Raw genomic sequence first — 18,694 nt, 5'->3', positions numbered from 1 at the left:
GAGGGGTATCTATGTACAGTTGATGGTCTGACGTTGTTAGCTCCTTTTAGGAAGGAGCGTATCATAGGGTAATGTGTTAAGGATTCATTGCCACAGGAAATAACTGTGGCAAGTGCTGCTACCTGCCTGCGGATGGTGCTTGTGGAAAGCCCTTTGTCTAGACCATCCCTCAGGAACTCCAAGATAACTGGCATTGAAACCGCCAAAAGGTCAATTTTTTGAACTGAACACCAATTACAGGAGTCTCTCCATGTGGCATCGTATATTCTATTCGTCGAGGGTCGCCTGGATTGCTGAATCATAGCTATGACCCTTGACAATATGAGTCTCAGCCTAAGGCCTGCCTCTCAAGTGCCAGACAGTTAACTGGAGTCATTGAGGGTCTGGATGGCGTAGTTCCCCCTGAATGTGGGAGATGCGATTTGCTGGGATCCTCCATGGAGATGATGCAGAGAGCTCCATCAGGTCGGCGACCAAGAGCGTCTCGGCCAATGCGGCGCAACCAGGAGGACCTCTGCTCGTTCGCGAAGGATCTTCCTGATCGTGGCAGGAAGAAACGGCAGAGGAGGGAAGGCATAGAGCAGTTCCCTGGGCCAGGGACTGCGGAGCGCATCTGTTCCCTCCGCTGATGGAGGTGGGAACCCGGAAAGGAATCTGGGAAGTTGTGAGTTGGTGGGGGAGGCAAAAGGTCTAAGGTTGGGGAACCAAACCTGTCCACGATCTCTCTGAACACCTTCGGATCCAGCTGCCATTCGGAATGGTCCATGGTTGCTCAGTTCAGTGAGTCCGCCTGCTGGTTGGTCACTCCGGATATGTGCTCCGCCCTGATGGAGGCAAGATTCAGTTCCGCCCAGGACCCCAGCAATTTGGCCTCCTGCATGAGAGGCCTGGACCTTGTCCCCCCTTGTCTGTTGACGTGGGCCTTGGCTGTAATGTTGTCGGTTAAAATCAGGACATGTTGGCCCTGTACTATATCAGTGAATCCCTTTAGGGCCATATGTATGGCTCTGAGTTCCAGCCAGTTTATATTGTTCTTTAGGTCCTGTTTGGACCACCGACCTTGAGCCCAGTGCGTGTGGAGGTGTGCCCCCCACCCAAACAGGCTTGCATCTGTGGTAATGGTAATCCTGTCTGGTTCTAATACTGCTCCCCGTGACAGCGCCGGGGAGTCCCACCATTGAAGGGAGTTCAAGTCTCTGAAATGGAAGGAGAAGCCATGTAATTCTCTGGCATGGAGGCGTGCCCATGGCACAATTTGCACGCAGGACACCATCTTCCCCAGTAGCTGTGATAGGGAGGCCAATGTGACTACTCTGGCCCTTTGGATCCGACGTACAAGAGTCTGAATAGAGTTCCTTTGGTCCTGAAATAGGTAGACCGTACAATTGTCCATGTCTATAACAGTGCCCAAATGGAGGAGCCGGGTTGTTGTATGGAAATTAACAGAAAACCCGTGCTCCTGAAAGACCTTGATGGCTAGGGCGAGGTCTGATTGAGCATTTCGGAATGATGATGACTGGATTAGTATGTCATCTAAATAGCATTGAATTCTGATTGGAATTTGTCTAAGGTGGGCTGCGAGCACTGCCAGTACCTTGTAAATACCCTCGGGTAGGGTTCTGTACTGGTAGTGGGCATAGCTGAATCTGAGGAATTTGCGGTGGTTAGGAAACATGTCTCAGTTAGGTCTATTGAGGTAAGAAAGTCACCTTGCCTGATGCTTGCCAGGATTGATTGAAGTGGTTGCATCTTAAACTTCTTATACCTCAAGTAAGGTTTAGACCTTTCAAGTCTAAGATTGCCCTCCAGCCCCCCAAGTCTTAGGGATGACGAAGAGGTTTGAGTAAAACCTTCATCCTTCTTGGTCTTGTGTACTGGTTCAATTGCTCGTATTTGTAATAAATGAGCTATGGCCTCTGACATAAAATCAGCCCTGGACCTGCTCGTTGGGATAGGGCAAGAGTGGAATTTGTCAGGTGGTTGAGAACAAAATTCTAGTCTCAAACCTTGCGTGACAGTGTCTAACCCCATGCATCTGTAGTGATGGCTGTCCAAGTGCTGGAATAAGGGGCCAGCCGGCATCTGTAGTGGTGACTGCCCAAGTGCTGGAATAAGGGGCCAGCTGGCTTCCTATGGGAAGTGAGACTATGAGATCACTTGCCTCGTTTAGAGGAACGGCCCCTCGGCCTTGAAGGGGCCGCTTGGCCTGGATCTGTGATCTGCTTCTGCATGCTGAACGATCCTGCTGTCGTTCTTGTCTCTGAAAGGAATAGAGGGATGCCTGGGCCCAGTCCCAGGATGGAGCTGGTCGAAAGGTAGCCTCCTGTAACTGCTCTGTGACATGAGTTAACCAGAGTTTTACGTTTGTCCTTACCTTCAGTTAAGTATGGTTCTAGTGCCTTACCAAAGAGATGTCCACCTGTGTAAGGTTTAGAGGCCAGACGCCACTTGGTCTTGGTGTCTGCTCGCCAATTCCTGGGCCAAAGGAGCCTTCATGCTGAGATGTCTGCAGCGATGGCCTGGCAGTGTATCTAGCCATGTGCAGAGAAGCGTCGGCTAGGTACTGGGATGTAGCCACTAACTTACCCAGATTTTGGTGAGCTCTGAGCTGGTCCGGAGGGATCCTGTCCTGGAGCTCACGTAACCCAAGGGCTGAAGCCCTGGCAAAGAAGGCCATGGACATTGCCGCCTTTGTTGCCCAGGCTGATGCCAGATGGGAACTACGCAATGCGGAGTCAATCTTTTTATCCTCCGCCCTAAGTGCCTCATTTATGTCCCCAGGGATGTTAGCATTGGGAAACAATGAGTTCAAGGCTCATCAATCTCAGGAATCTCCAATAGGGAGGCCAGAGAACGGGCAACATTGAATAATGTTCCCTCTACTGCACCGGGGCTTAAGAAGGATCCTAAGTTCTCCCATTGTTCTTGAACTATATTCAGAAAAAGGGGAGGGCGGGAATATTGTTCTGCGAGACTGAGGGCTCGGTGTATATGGCGTGGGGACCCTTGGACGTTGTAGGTGGGGTCTCCTGTTCTTGGGGGAGGTTTGCAGTAGTGCAGGCCCTGAGTAGCAGGGAATTAAAGAATGAATGGTCAAAGAGACCGACAGGAGGGGTGGGGTCAGAGGGAGTGATGCCCTCGTCCTCAAACAAAATCAGGCCAGATTGTTCAGCCCCTGTAGATTCCAAATCCGATGAGGGATCCTCCATCAAATCTGGAGATTGTGGATGATACGTGGCCTGGGGGGGTGGCTGTGGGGTGTTGGAGGCCATAAACTGAGCCACAGCCTGGGCTATCGTGGACTGAAGGAGGTCCGGGTTCAAGGCCTGGTTCTCAGGAGGGCGAAGCCCTGCTGCAGTGGGGGTGAATGTGGCCTGGGGTCCTGGGGTGTCCTGGTTGGTTGTACCCCTCCCTGGGTCCACTCTTGTGGTTAAATCTAATTGGGGAATTCCCCTGGGGGAAGACCAGGCCCCTGGGGCTGAGGCACAATGTGAGGAAAGGGGTTCAAAAATGGACCTTCCCATCGTGCCTGTCAGATCTGGGGAGGCCGCTCTCAGTCTTTGGGACTCCTCCTCCCTCTGTGGCTCCCTGCTTGGCCGGGCTCGCTTGGTGGTGTTCTTTCCACTTGCCTCTGTTTGGCGTTTCCTCTTGGCTGGCTCGCTGATTTTCTCTGCCATGATGAGTTGCTCTGGGCTCAACCTTGGCAAAACGCCCCCCCTCAGCGCTGTAACTCACCAAGGGAGCCTGCAGAGATGATTCAGCCCTTGAGGGGGGTGGGCGGGGAATTAATGGGCACCGCGTCCCTTGGGAGCGAACAGGCCCTCCCCGGTTCAACGCTGTAGTCTCGAAGCCTCTGTCACCGGTGATGAACACTGCCTTCAGGAGAAACTCCAGGCAGTCTGGGCCTCAGTCACACACAAAATGGCCACCGTGAGTCAATTCAAAATGGCGGCCGCAGAGTTCGCGCCAAAAAAATGGCAGTTAGAAGAAGGCCTTGAGGCCTGAGGCCTAAGCTGCGATGAGCCCTCGTTCCGAGGAATCGCTTGGGCTCCTAACGCAGCGAATGGATTCCCAAAAAAAAGGCCATTAGAAGAAGAAGGCCTTGAGGCCTGTGGCCTAAGCTGCGATGAGCCCTCGTTCCGAGGAATCGCTTGGGCTCCTAACGCAGCGAATGGATTACAATTAGGTGAGCTGAGAGAGGCTGAGGCAGGCCGAGGCCTAGTAAGGCCTCCAGGCTCTGAAAATTGGATCGGTGCCAAAAACTTTCTCCTGCTGCTGGGGCGGTCTGCTGAGGCCGAGGGACCTAGAAAAGGCTCCCTCCAGGCCTGATGAGCCTCGTCGTCCCTTGCGGAGCCCCCCAGTCAATTGGCAAGCTTACCCCTGCCTCTAAGGCCTCCAGGCTCTGGTTAGAAGAATGGAGCCTCTGATGCAGAGGAACGGCCCCTGGTAGGAGATTTCTCTTGCTTCTGGGAATCCAATTTTCAAGCTGATTGTGAAGCTGAAAGGCTCTCAAAGGGAGAAAGGGAAAGTTCCCCCCCCCCAAAGGGAGGTTTTGTCAGCCTGTCAGCCTGCTAGGCTACAGGTTGGAATGAAATAAAATAGGAATACACAGTCTTCTGCTCCAGGAGCGAAGAAAAAACGTGTCTTAGAGCAAAGAGACTAAGTCTAAAACTGGGGTGCAGTTGGCACAGAGAGGGCGGTACTAAATTTCAGACTTAGTCTAATTGGAGCAGATAGATTAAGACAACCCATCCGTGGATTCTCCATCCAGTCATGCTGGAGAATGTGAAAGTGTAATACTCAGTTTTCATCCTAGAGTTAATTATACAAGACAGTACTTTATTTATTTATTTCATTTATATAGCCATCCATTTTATATCAAACTCTGAGCAACCCTAAAGTAGTTGTGATAATATAAATTATTTAAGACTATAATGGTGGCAAGGCAGACATTTTTTTAAAAAAAGCAACCTGGGATTGTACAGTATCTCTTTGATACACACAATGCAATCTAAATATTCTGACTGATTGTGGCCATAATGTTATTTCAATTACTATTTGAAAGAACTGCACTGTTCTTTTGACTGACAATATAAAAATGAATGCAAGTAAACAATTTTAACACCTGCAGGAATGATAAAAGAGTGAGAGAAAGTTTTATCTGGATTGCCAAGAAAAAATAATTGATCAAATTTATGCCATCCATGGTAGGAAATGGCAATGTGGAAATATTCTGTATTTTCTTTATTTCTCAATTTCCTATCCTGTCTTTCTTCCAATTGATAATGCTCATGACCACCTGCTTTCAAATCTTTATCACTGTCAAATAGGACATTTAATTTGTTACATTACATAAGCAGCTGAATAAAATGTTATTTGAAGGAGTGGACTGGAAATAGAGTTTCAGTATTACAATGCTGGGAATACAAGGTAGACTTTGTTGATGAACTTTGGAAATTAAACTCTGTTTTGGTAATTTTTTTGCTGCAGGTTTGAATAACATTCATTGGTGATTCAGTGCTGAGTCTCTTCAAGAGATGCAAATGACATGTCATGAGGCTAATTTTAAAAATCAGCAATGAGTGACTATATTTTAATCATTGTGAAGCTTCTACCTAAATTTAGGTCAGGATTTTTGTATCTTGGAACTAGAAGTTGAGTTGCAAAATAATAATAGATCCATGTTGCGAGAATCTGTCTAGAAGTCATTTCAGCCTTTTTATATAGTGTTCATATATGTAAACAAAAATATATACAGCTAGTCCTCAACTTACAACCACAATTGAGTCCAAAATTTATGTTCCTAAGTGAGAAATTTGTTGAGAGAGGTTTGCCCCATTTTATGACTTTTCTTGCCACATTTGTTAACTGAATCACTGCAGTTCTTAAATTCTTCCTAAATTAGTAACACGGTTGTTAAGTGAATCTGGATTCCCCGTTAACTGTAATAATAATAATAATAATAATAATAATAATAATAATAATAATAATAATAATACCTTGACGTGGTTGTGGGGCTTGTGTACTCTGAGGAAGATGAGAGCTATGCCAGAGGTTCAACCATACTGGACAGGTCTCATCAGAGGAGTCAGACAAAGAGTGTCTCTCCCATAAAAAATATGGTGAGACGTAAATTTCAGAATGCCATACCGGCTCGGACGTCGCCCGGGTTAACAAGGTCCGCGCTAGATATTGGAGTTTCTGGATATCTGGTGAAAAATGGGTTACAGGACTCAGGACTGTTGGCTGAGCAACCAGGGCCAGCAGCTGCAGAACTACTGGAAGAAAAGGTGTTTACCCGTCGCAGATACACAGTGATGGAAAACAAAGAAATAATGATCTGTTACTACAGATCAAGTCCAACAAGACGAGGATATCTAAAACGAATGCACAAATTCTGGAAAGAACAACATCCAGAATCAGAAATAACAGAACAGAGACTAGCAGATCAACGCCGATTTATAACACGAAATAAAGTATTTACAGAAACAGAATTGGACGAACTGCAAAGGTTTACCCAGGGCAAAGAAATCAAAGCCTTACCAGAAGTAATTCAGAATGTAGAGGCAAACCAGGGGGAGTTGGCAGTGAAAGAATCCAGTAGAGATATACAACTGTTCTCATTTGGAAACCAGGCACCTCTTCCTCAGGAAGAACAAAACCCTCTAACTAAAGAAATAAAAGAATTGAAACAAAGAATAATTGAGCATCTAGAACAGCACAAAAACAACAGAATAAGGCTGCCTGCATTGAAGCTTGTTCCAAAGAAACAGCTAGCACAAGCATTAAAAGATGCAAATACTGCAATATCAAGTATAAGCACCAATTCACTGCAAGAAACAAACCAACTAATGTACAGCACAGCTGCAGTTATAACAGAATACCTGGGATGCAAAATCAACAAAAAAGAAAAACAAACAAACAGTGCACCAGAAAAATGGAAGGTTAGACTAGAAAATAAGATCAGCAAGTTAAGATCACATGCAAGCAAGCTAGAACAGATGAAAGAAAAGAAGCTGAAGAACAAGAAGACCAAAGAATACCTAATCAAGAAATACCACTTAGAAACAAGGAAGATCAAGGAAGCACTGGAAATAATAAAGCAACAAATAACAGCTATAGCCAGGAAAATCAGTAGATATGAAGCTCGAATTGCAAACTATAGGCAGAACCTCCAATTTCAATCCAATCAGAAACGTTTCTACCAATCCATCAATGGAGAAACTGCAAGGAATCAGTCAGTACCTGACAAGGAAGAAACAGTGCAGTTCTGGAAGCAGATATGGGATAACCCAAAGAAATACAACAAGGATGCAGCTTGGTTAAAAGAGGTGGATGCAAATAAAACAGAAGTTGAAATGAAAGAACTAGTAATAACAACAAAAATGGTAGAAAAAAGAGCAAAGAAAATCAAAAATTGGTCAGCACCAGGTGAAGATGAACTGCATGGGTTTTGGTTGAAACATCTAACTGTTATACACCCACTCATTGCCAAGCAGTTCAACAATATACTACAAGGAGGAGAAATTGAAAAGTGGCTAACAACTGGGAAAACCTACCTAATAATGAAAAATCCAGCAAAAGGGGCAACACCAGGTAACTACAGGCCAATTACCTGCTTACCAACAACTTTCAAATTACTAACTGGTGTGGTAGCTGATGCAGTACAACAGCATCTAGTTGAAAACAATCTCTTTCCACCTGAGCAGAAAGGAAACCGCCCCAATAGCAGAGGAACAAAAGATCAACTCCTAATAGACAAAATGATCTTGGAAAACTGCAAGAGAAGGAAGACCAACCTGAATGTGGCATGGATTGACTACAAAAAGGCATTTGACTCTCTGCCACATGATTGGATAATCAAGTGCCTAGAAATAACAGGAGTCAGTAGAAACATCAGAAAATTTGTGCAAAGATCGATGGCACAATGGAAGACACAGTTGCAGATCAATGGTGAGAGGCTGGGAGAGGTTAATATCAAGAGAGGAATATTTCAAGGAGATTCATTATCACCATTACTATTTGTTATTGCACTGTTTCCTCTGTCAACAATACTGAATAACTCAGGACATGGTTATCAAACATCAAAAACATCTGCTAGACTATCCCACCTCCTTTACATGGATGATCTGAAGCTGTATGGAAAAACATCATCTGAAATAGAATCGCTGCTCAACACTGTCCGTATATATAGCCAAGATATTGTAATGGAGTTTGGCTTGGACAAATGTGCCACACTTACTATCAAACAAGGAAAAATAGTGAAAACTGAAGGAATCAAGATGCCCCACGAAAATAACATTAAGAGTCTGGATGAGGAAGAGTACTACAAATACTTGGGTATCCTTCAAGCTGACAACATCAAGCACACTGAAGTCAAGAAAAAGATTAGAGGTGAATACATCAAGAGAGTGAAGAAGATCTTAAAATCCAAACTCAATGGAGGAAATACCATAAAGGCAATCAACACCTGGGCAATCCCAGTCATTAGGTACACAGCTGGAATAGTGGACTGGACTCAAGCAGAACTAAAAACAATGGATAGGCAGACCAGAAAAATAATGACAATGAATCATGCCCTTCATCCACGCAGTGACATTGATAGACTTTATCTACCAAGGCAAATAGGTGGGCGTGGAATGCTACAAGTACATCAGATGGTTGAAGAAGAAAAAATGGCTTTGGAAGAATATCTGAAGAACAATGATGAAGATGCACTGAAATTAGTATATCAGGAAGGCTTACTAACTACTGGAGAGACCAAACTGGCCTACAAGAAAGACCAAATGAAGAACAGAATAGAGGCATGGGAAGACAAAGCACTACATGGCCAATACATGAAAAAAATAGCTGGGAAAGCAGATAATAATAAAACCTGGCAATGGCTAAGAGCAGGAAAATTGAAGAAAGAGACCGAGGGACTAATTCTGGCTGCACAAGACCAAGCCTTAAGGACAAATGCATAGAAAGTCAAAATTGAGAAGACAGCAACAGACAGTAAGTGCCGCCTATGCAAAGAAGCTGAAGAAACAGTGGACCACTTGGTAAGCTGTTGCAAGAAGATTGCACAGACTGATTACAAGCAGCGGCATGACAAAGTAGCAACAATGGTGCATTGGAAGATCTGCAAAAAATATCATTGCCTGTAAGCAAAAACTGGTGGGATCATAAAATAGAGAAAGTCATAGAAAATGATAAAATTAAACTGCTCTGGGACTTCAGAATTCAAACAGACAAGCACCTGCAACATAACACCCCAGACTTAACAATTGTCGATAAGAAAGACAAAAAAGTCTGGATAGTGGACGTGGCAGTGCCTGGAGATAGCAGAATAGAAGAGAAAGAACTGGAGAAGATAACAAAATACAAAGACCTACAAATAGAAATAGAAAGACTGTGGCAAAAGCAAGCAAGGGTAGTACCAATAGTCATAGGCTCCTTGGGTGCAATCCCAAAACAACTGGAGCACCACTTGAACACCATTGGCATTGACAAATTCGCTATTAGTCAATTGCAAAAGGCGGCCTTACAGGAACTGCTTCCATCCTGCGACGATACCTGTAATACCATCAAACATCCACATCTGCCTATCCCAGGTCCTGGGTAAGGACTCGATAGGTAGACAAAATGCCAAATCCAGGCTGAACATCTGGCTGACTGTGCGATGAATCCAATAATAATAATGAGGAGGAGGAGGAGGAGGAGAAGAAGAAGAAGAAGAAGAAGAAGAAGAAGAAGAAGAAGAAGAAGAAGAAGAAGAAGAAGAAGAAGAAGAAGAAGAAGAAGAAGAAGAAGAAGAAGAAGAAGAAGTTGGAAGGGACCTTGGAGGTCATCAGGTCCAACCCCCTGCTCAGGCAGGAAACCCTATACCATTTCGGACAAATAGCTGTCCAGTCTCCTCCCAAAAACCTCCACTGTTGGAGCATTCACCGCTTCTGGAGGCAGGTTGTTCCACTGGTTAATTGTTCTAACCATCAGGAAGTTTCTCCTCAGTTCCATCCGTTGCTTCTTGTCCTGCCTTCAGGCGCTTTGGAAAATAGCTTGACTCCCTCTTCTTTGTGGCAGCCCCTGAGATATTGGAACACTGCTATCATGTCCCCCCTCGTCCTTCTCTTCATTAAACTAGACATACCCAATTCCTTATTTGCTTTAGCCTCCAGTCCCCTAATCATCTTTGTTGCTCTTCTCTGTACTCTTTCTAGAGTTGTTTGTCAGAAGGTTGCAAAAGGTGATCACATGACCCCGGATCACTGCAACCATCATAAATATGAAACAGTTGCCAAGTTTCTGAATATAAATCATTATGGGGATGCTGCAACAATCATAAGTGTGAAAAATGGTGATAGGTCACTTTTTTCGGTGCCGTTGTAACATTGAATGGTCACTAAACGAACTGTTGTAAGTTGAGGATTACCTGTATTTCCTTCCAATAAAGTATAGATTACTGAAAATATCAGGAATGCGCCATAAGTTAACTTAACCTAATGATGGGTGGTGAAAACAGGGATCAATGCAACTCCTAATCTTGAAATATTAGATGAAGAATTCTGTGAGGGTTCAAAGTGTGAGGAATGGTTGTAAGTCACTCTTTTTAATGCCATTTTTTACTTTGAACAGTCACTAAATGAATGGCTATAAGTCGAGGACCACCTGTACGTGAAGAGCTGATTGTACCGCAGAATTTTTTTTTTCCTCTCTGCTTTTCCCAAAATGAAATCTGTGTTTTCTTCACAACATTTGGATCGGTTTCAGATTTGGCAGACCTGTCCATACCCATGTTTACCTGAATTTGTCTGCACCTCATTAATCAATTTTTAAACAGGAGTAAATCCTTTTTTTTTCCCCTTCGTGTGTTGGTATGAGTTTTTTAAAAGGTTGGTTCTTTGCATACATGTTACCTTGTGGCTGTGTTTTTTTAAAGCTAAAACAAAACTTGTTTCTGTTACAAATTAATTTTGCATATGCTTTGATCAAGATGCAGTCCATGAATGCAGCAATTGAAATGAGTTGCCTTTTTAAAGAGATATTTGGACCATAGTTAAGAATTAATTCCCTTCTTGAGAAGTTTTATACGATTTTCCAGTTTTATATACTGAATATGTTTTTCTTAAAACTATATGACCTCTGGTTAATGTATGTATGCAATGTTTGTGTGGAAACAATAGGTTTTTTTTCTTGTTCTACAGGTGCACTATGAATAATCACTTCTGAAAGTAGACCACCAAATAACCACTTGCATTTTTTCACACTTCCTGATGCTGGAAACAGTTTCTCTAGGAGATTCCTTTTTATAGTACTTTTTTTTTCTCCCAATGGCTATAAAAGAACCACCCTGGCATGGCATCATTGTAGTAAATCAAATTCTAGTCAAGGAAACTAGGTAGCAAAATTGTGTTATGCAATGAATGGGTTGGACTGAGTCCCCAATTTTGCAGATGTTGTGGGTAGCAAGAATTAAATAACGGATTTCAGTGAGATTACTCTGGTTAAAAAAAAAAGTTAATCAATGTTCTCCTGCGGAGAAAAATATTGCATTCTCTCTTATAGGCTCAGAACTCCCTTTACAGCATTATTTGAAACTCTGATTTAGTTCTTTTAAACGGAATAGTATTAAACAGTTGGATTAGTAAGGATTTATCTTCTTGAAATACTTTAGACTGTTACTTTCTTCTTTTTTTCCTTTATTCCCCTCTATTTGGTTGGTTTTTAAATCTGTGTATTAACAGCATTTTCAGGCAGCCAAAGTTTTCACACACAAAAAAAAGTATCAAAATCAGTCTTAAAATAGAACAGAACAGATTGGGGCATTCCTAATACATTTGGAGGACATCAATGGAGGGAAACCTCCTGATCATTTTTCTTAAGATGACTGTGGCATGTATTTTTTTATTGAGTAGAAGCAAAAGCCTTCATCCTTGACACCAGCATATTTGAAAAGTACTGATTTTAGATTTGTCTCTTCCACCCCTATCCTGGAAACTTACCCCATGTGAAAAAAAACCCATAGTTGCTTGTGTCTCCCCATCGCTTAAGCAAATGGATTAACCATTGTAGAAAAAGGCATAATACTCCAGTGCCTTGACAGTGCAAGGGCCTTAGGTGTCAATGATATTTCATGCATCATGATGTAATTATGTAATGATGCCATGTCACGAACGACAAACCGTATTTCATTTGCATCATTTGCACAATGACATCATGACATGAATAATAGCACAGGTTCCTTCCCACCCATGCAGATGCCCAGGACAAACATTATGTTACAGTATCTGAGTATCTTTATGTGATTTTTGCTTTATCTATTTATAAAATTCAGTAATAGTATAAACATATTGGGGATGCTTGCATTGCTCAGTTGACTTAAATGGCCAGGATTGTATATTGCCCATCAATATAAAATATATTCTGTACTCCAATGCACAAAATTTGTGCAAACCTTAATATATTTTTACTTTAAAAATTGAAGTTTTATGGACTGATAACATAATACTTTGAATAACAGTTAAACCAGGGGTCTCCAGCCCCTGGTTCATGGACCAGTACAGGTCCTCGGCATGCTAGCAACCGGTCCGCACAAACAAGGAAAGCCCCATCCACAGGATGCAGGCAGCACACAATGTCATGCCCCCTCCGGTCCATAGAAAAACCTTTCTCCACATAACCGGTCCCTGGTGCCCAAAAGGTTGGGGACCTCTGCATTTAACCTTTCCAGTTGAAACAATTCAGTATTCCATATGTAGTATAGTACTCAGTAGCTGAAAAAGAGCAAAATTGATTCTGGACAGATAAAAGTGACTGATCATAGGAGCCCTGGGGTGCAGTGGTTAGAATGTAGTATTGCAAGCTAACTCTGTCCACAGCCAGGAGTTCAGTCCTGACTGTCTTGAGGTTAATTTAGCATTCCATCTTTTTGAAGTCACTAAAATGAGGACCCAGATTGTTGGGGGCAATATGTTGACATTTGTAAACCACTCAGAGAGTGCTGTAAAGCACTATGGAGCAATATATAAGTCTAAGTACTAGTGCTATTATATTGCTATTGCTATCATTACAATCTTGTATTGAGGGATTGTCACCATATAGTGTTTTGCATGAAATCCCTGTTAAGGCACATTCAGTTTTGTACCCAGTTATGTATTTGCCACGTAGGGAACTGTGTCTATGAACCTTGATTATAGAAACAAATTAAATTTAATTTCAAACTTTTGCTGACGTGTTCCTTTTTCACTATGCTCTAACTAGCGTGCTGGTTCTATCTTGTTCAGTATCTAGCTTCTAAAACTGTTTTGTGACAAACTATATCCAGACACAAATCATGTCAACATTCACAGGCTTGTAAACATTAATAAATTGGGGAGAGGAGGGGAGGGAAGGACAGATTAAATAAACAGAAAATTGGAACTGCTGGATTAAACAGTGTTTTAGGTCAGGAAATGACAAAACATGTTTTTGAGAAATTTACTATGGTTAATGAAATATTACTTTGAAAACTTTGCCTCATTTTCTTTCCTTTTACCCATTTGAAGCCCCATAAGGAAATTCTTGCCAGCAACCCTTTCTGTTCATGCAACTTTGAGAGGGTAACAGCTTCCTTGGAGAATTGAAGAAATGTTTGCCAATCCTTGTAAAGCATTTCACCTCTTCAGAGGCTAAAGCTTCTCAATACCGAGAACAATTAAAGCAAGAGCCTTGCAAAGCAACTGGGGAATTCAGCAAAATAAATCAAAAACCCTCTTTCTTGGCTCTGGAGGGTAGCCTCATTATAAGAGCAGATCTATTAGCCCCTTTGCCATTGTCTTTCATTTCTCAAGTGAGGTGATTCTAATTAAATTAATCTGCATGTCAATCTATCGGTGATCAATCAAAGAGGCTGAGGTCTCCCTTAGCGGTGCTGTGCTTGAGGCTGACAGGGGCTGATAATGGAGGAAGAAATAAACTGTCGAGCAAAGTTAATTAGTCAACATAATAGGTGGATTAAACAGGAGCCAGCTGATTGCAGTTTCACATGTTGAAGCATGAGGTGGGAGCTGAAACTGCAATTAACAGACAATTATTATATTTGGTTGTAAGAGGTCGCATGAATAAACATATCTCAGTGGGTTTCAATTTTTAATCCCCCTTCCTTGTTTAATTTAAGGAGAAGTGTAGGTCATTTCTTCTTATTGTTTTAGAAAAAGTTCTGGAAGGCAGGTTCATAGGAAGGAAGCTGTAATTAGCTTGGGATGCTTAATGAGTGGTAGTGGAATGGAAACATAGCCTTTAGGTTGAATGCATGGTTAGGCAGTGGTAAAAAGCAGTGATGCAGCCACATAGATATAGAATTTCCCCAAAATGTGAGAGAAAACAGGTTTGTGAAATGCCCCACCAAAATTTTCGTCGGTGATTTGTTTTGGTGATTCATTATCCCCATTGGTTTTAGAATATGTCCTGTTGAATTTATAATTAACTAGATACAATATTGCATTATTAATCTGTTTCTCCTCCTTTCTCCCAAACCCCTCCATGATCAACACAACAGCACATTAATATTAGTGTGGACAAGTTCACACTATTCACAATAAGGATGGTTGTTTTATCCATTCTTATTGTGAATAAATGGCTGTCCACACTAATATTAATATACTGCTGTGTTTGATCATGGTAACAAATTGACTTAATTCATAGGCTATATTTATTTATAGAAGTCAAAATCAGTATTATTATAACTGTTATTATTTTAAATTTTAAATAAATCTTGGCAGACTCTTGGAGACTTAAAACAACACCAGTTTGAAAGAAACAAACAACATAAATAAAAATTTCAGTACATGTTTATAACACCTCTAATCAGCAATCACTGCATATAACATAAGTAGATAGTTATTCCCTGGAGACCTTCCAGAAAATTTTGATCTTGGGTAAATTTTGGAAGGCCATCATCAAAGGGCCAGCCTAATTTCTTGAGGGAGGCAGTTCCAGAGCACTGGTGCCAAGGTGGGAAACCTGCCCTTCTGGGTTCAGTCCTTCCCACCTCACAGAATTAGGATATCATGTGAAGATTCTCCCTGAAGACCCTCAGATGGGTCAAATTTGGTAGGAATCAGAAATTCTGGAAATGCCAAACTATATTTGGAATTTTAAATAGAAACTATCGCTTTAAATTGCATCTGGAAGTCTGCTGATAATCAATACAGGACCTGTAAGATAAGTGTAATACAATCATAAAGATAAAAGTGCTGTATATAGATGTGATTTAAGCATACTATCCTTCAACACTGGGAGTTAGATGGTGCTGTAGCAAGCATTACATTTGAGTCCAATTGTTAACTGGATGACTGTTTTTATTTTCATATTTGCGTAATTGTGTCTTAAGTGATATACACATGCACAGTGGCTACTTCAGGCACCTAGGGACCACGTTGTTCAAAGGCTAGCACGTTCTCTGACAAGCTTGAACTACCCCTTCGTTGCAACAAACAAAATTCAAGAGTTGTTTGAAGATTTAAAAATCCAGGATGATTCAAACAGCAATGGGTCATTCTGCTTGCTAACATAAATGTGATTGTTCTTAAGGCGGCAGTCTCCAACCTTTCTGGCTCAGCAGACTGATGGAGGTGGTCACAGCAGTGGGGGTGGGAGAAGGGATGATTTCACATGCATGCCACTTTTACAAATGCAGCTTCACGGATACTCACCCACCACTTCCACGCCCTGGTTCCAGTGGGCTGCAGCCCAGCACTGAGCCATGAACCAGGGGTTGGGACCCCTGTTTTAAGACATCTACTTAGTACCCTGTTATTTAACTCTTTAAAGAAAAAAACTGTTTTATAAGATTATTTTAATATAAATGAGACTAAATATAATAAAGAAAAGTGATGAATGAGCTGGTGATAATGAGGGTAATAATAATAATAATGACAGTATCTAAAGCAGGGATCCCCAACCTCTGGTCCGTGCACTGGTACTGGGCTGCAGCATGCCAGCAACTGGTCCACACAAACAAGCAAAGTCCCATCTGAGGGATGCAGGCAGCACACCAAACCATGCCCCCTCACGTCCACAGAAAAACCTCTCTTCACGGAACTGATCCCTGGTGCCCAAAAGGTTGGGGACCTCTGATCTAAAAAAAGGACTCAGTTGTCAACTCTACTGCTTAACTCCTTAAAGTTGAAGTTATTTTATACAGCTTCTAAAAGGTCCTTTTAAGATAAATAAGATTCAGCTATAATAAATAATCACTCTTGGATCCTAGTTTTGATCCATAGTGACTACAGAAAACAATGCATATGTCCTGTGTCATACTTTTTTATCAAAGTAACTTAATAGAAATCCTTTATCAAGTTGTTCAACAATTATATTTTATCAATAAAATTATATTTATTAATAAATGCATCAGCTGGCTGAGTTTGTGCTTTTTATTTTATTTATTTATTTATTACTAAATGTATATGCTGCCCATCTCACTGCCTAAATTTCACATGTCCTATATTGTATAGCAAAACAATATTTCTATTTCTAATTGTTCCCATTAGGATAATAAAATTTGCAAAAACAGTGAATTCACACTTGATTGCTACATAAAGACAATGTCTATCTAGATTTGAAAAACAGTATTCATTTAAGTTCTTAAATATTCTTTACATATACAATCTTTCTTTCTCTCCGCCCTGTTCAGGAGAATTTTGGACAAATGCTTATACTCCAGGCTTTAGCAGTATGAGGAATTCAGCTACTCTAATCCAACTTTAGCAACCAATTTTGTTTTTTCACTTGAATCAATTCTCATTTGCAGTGACAACAGTTTATCTATTCTGACATGCATGCTGAAGGATGATGTGGGGTAATATGCAGCCAACTCTTTTAAAAAGGAGTTAATAAAGCTGCTCTTGTTAAAATTATGGTTAACAGTGTATATTCCTTTATACAGCTACAAACTGTGTAATTTGACTAAATGACATCAAAAGCCTGTGATGCCAAAGACCCACTCATCAATAGCATCTCTTGTTAGAGTCATAGAGTCTAGGCACTGGTTATTATGCGAAATAGCTCTGCAATTTTCTGCCGCTCCCAGCTGTTATTTAAGATTCTGGGTTTATTAGTCTCTGTGCTTATTTGATTTTAAATTGCATTAAAGTGTTTCCTTATATTGCTGTTCCACTTGCAGGTTGTGGTCTCTACAACAGTCAACGTGGATGGCCACGTCTTGGCAGTGTCGGATAATATGTTTGTGCACAATAACTCCAAACATGGGCGGAGGGCTCGAAGGCTTGATCCTTCGGAAGGTACGCCTTCTTATCTGGAACATGGTAGGCATTTTTTGTTGGTTGCCATTTCTTCTTTCACTATGGGTCCTTGGGCTTTCTTTCCCCCTATTTTCTTCCCATGCTCAACACTGGTGCAAAATTTTGAAAATATTCCTGAAATGGGATGCCAAATTTCCAGCCTATTTGAATGACCTACAAATCCGGCTTATGCATTGAAGTAGGGCTTAATATTATTAGGGTAGAGTTATTACCATCACATAACTGATTATTTTTTTGTAAATCTGAAGTAGCCAAGAAACAGTGTTTCTCAACCTTGGTAGCTTGAAATGTGTGGACATGCTGGCTGGGAAATTCTAGTCTACGCACTTTCAAGTTGCCAAGGTTTAGAAACAGTGCTATAGAGAATTATTTTATGTACATTATGTTCTAAATTCACAAATGTTGCTTTCTGTTAGGTACATAATGTTCCTAAACATTTCCAGTCCTATGAAGTACAAGAAAGTGAGAGTCTCTGCAAATGTGTATATACATTGGATCAGTGACTATAAAATAGTCGTACTGCATTACCTCTTTTTTTTTAATTTCAAGAAGCAGTAATGTTACCAAGTATTGTGGATCTTATAATGCATATCTGGAGTAGGAAAGTGAATCTGTGCCCTCTAAAAGCTGTAAGACCAGGAACCCCAGTCAATGTAGCCTGTAAGAAGTGATGCTGGGTGATAGATGTCTATGGAGATTCTCAGTCATCCAGTTCATAGTTGTCCCAAAGGTGCTTTTTTTTCAGGAGGCAACTAGACTTTCTTGTGTTTCTTTGGAAGATGTTTCGCTTCTCATCCAAGAAGCTTCTTCAGCTCTGACTAGATGGTGGGGAGTGGAAAGATTTATATTGCTTATATGACCATCTGTCTGCAAGCACTATAAATCCTTCTTGGATGAGAAGCAAAATGCCTTCAAAAGAAACATAAGAAAGTCCAGTTGCCTCCTAAAAGAAAAAAAGCACCTTTGGGCTGGGTGTTGGAGTTCAGTATTTAGATGGCCACATGTTCCTTACCTATGGCTTACAGCAGGGATCCCCAACTCCCGGTCGATGGACAAGTACCAGGCTGCGGCATGCCAGCAACTGGACTACACAAACAAGCAAAGCCCCATCCGCGGGATGCAGAGGCAGCACACAAAACCACACACCCTCTGGTCCACGGAAAAAACCTCTCTCCACGGAACCAGTCCCTTGTGCCCAAAAGGTTGGAGACCTTTGGCTTACAGAATGATTATGAAATAATACTATCCTCATTCCTACACCATAATCATAATTTCAAGAATAACCTTTTAGTGACTGAGTCAGCAACTGACTTTAGGATCCAATGAGCTATTTTGCAGTGGCAACGTGACATGTTTACATGAATGAAATTAATCTGAGTCTTTGAATATTTTCTTGCAATAGTCTTCCTGGA

General features: G+C 41.7%; 1 protein-coding gene across 6 annotated transcripts in view; it reads left to right on the top strand.

Moving 5' to 3' along the window:
- The window catches only part of EBF1 (EBF transcription factor 1), a 388,671-nt gene that overhangs the window by 264,430 nt on the left and 105,547 nt on the right, over positions 1-18,694 (top strand). For 4 of the 6 annotated variants that reach the window (XM_039330250.1, XM_039330251.1, XM_039330253.1 and 1 more), the window contains exon 8: positions 17,144-17,285. In XM_039330250.1, coding sequence (XP_039186184.1) covers positions 17,144-17,285 — 142 coding nt within the window. The remainder of the gene's footprint in view (positions 1-17,143; positions 17,286-18,694) is intronic. The other 2 variants (XM_039330252.1, XM_039330256.1) reach the window with 1 other exon arrangement.

The sequence above is a fragment of the Crotalus tigris genome, unplaced genomic scaffold (genome assembly GCF_016545835.1).
Source record: "Crotalus tigris isolate CLP2741 ecotype Arizona unplaced genomic scaffold, ASM1654583v1 scf7180000024427.8105951120:4207309, whole genome shotgun sequence".
Classification (NCBI taxonomy): domain Eukaryota; kingdom Metazoa; phylum Chordata; class Lepidosauria; order Squamata; family Viperidae; genus Crotalus; species Crotalus tigris.
This window is presented reverse-complemented; position numbering and strand designations above follow the sequence as displayed.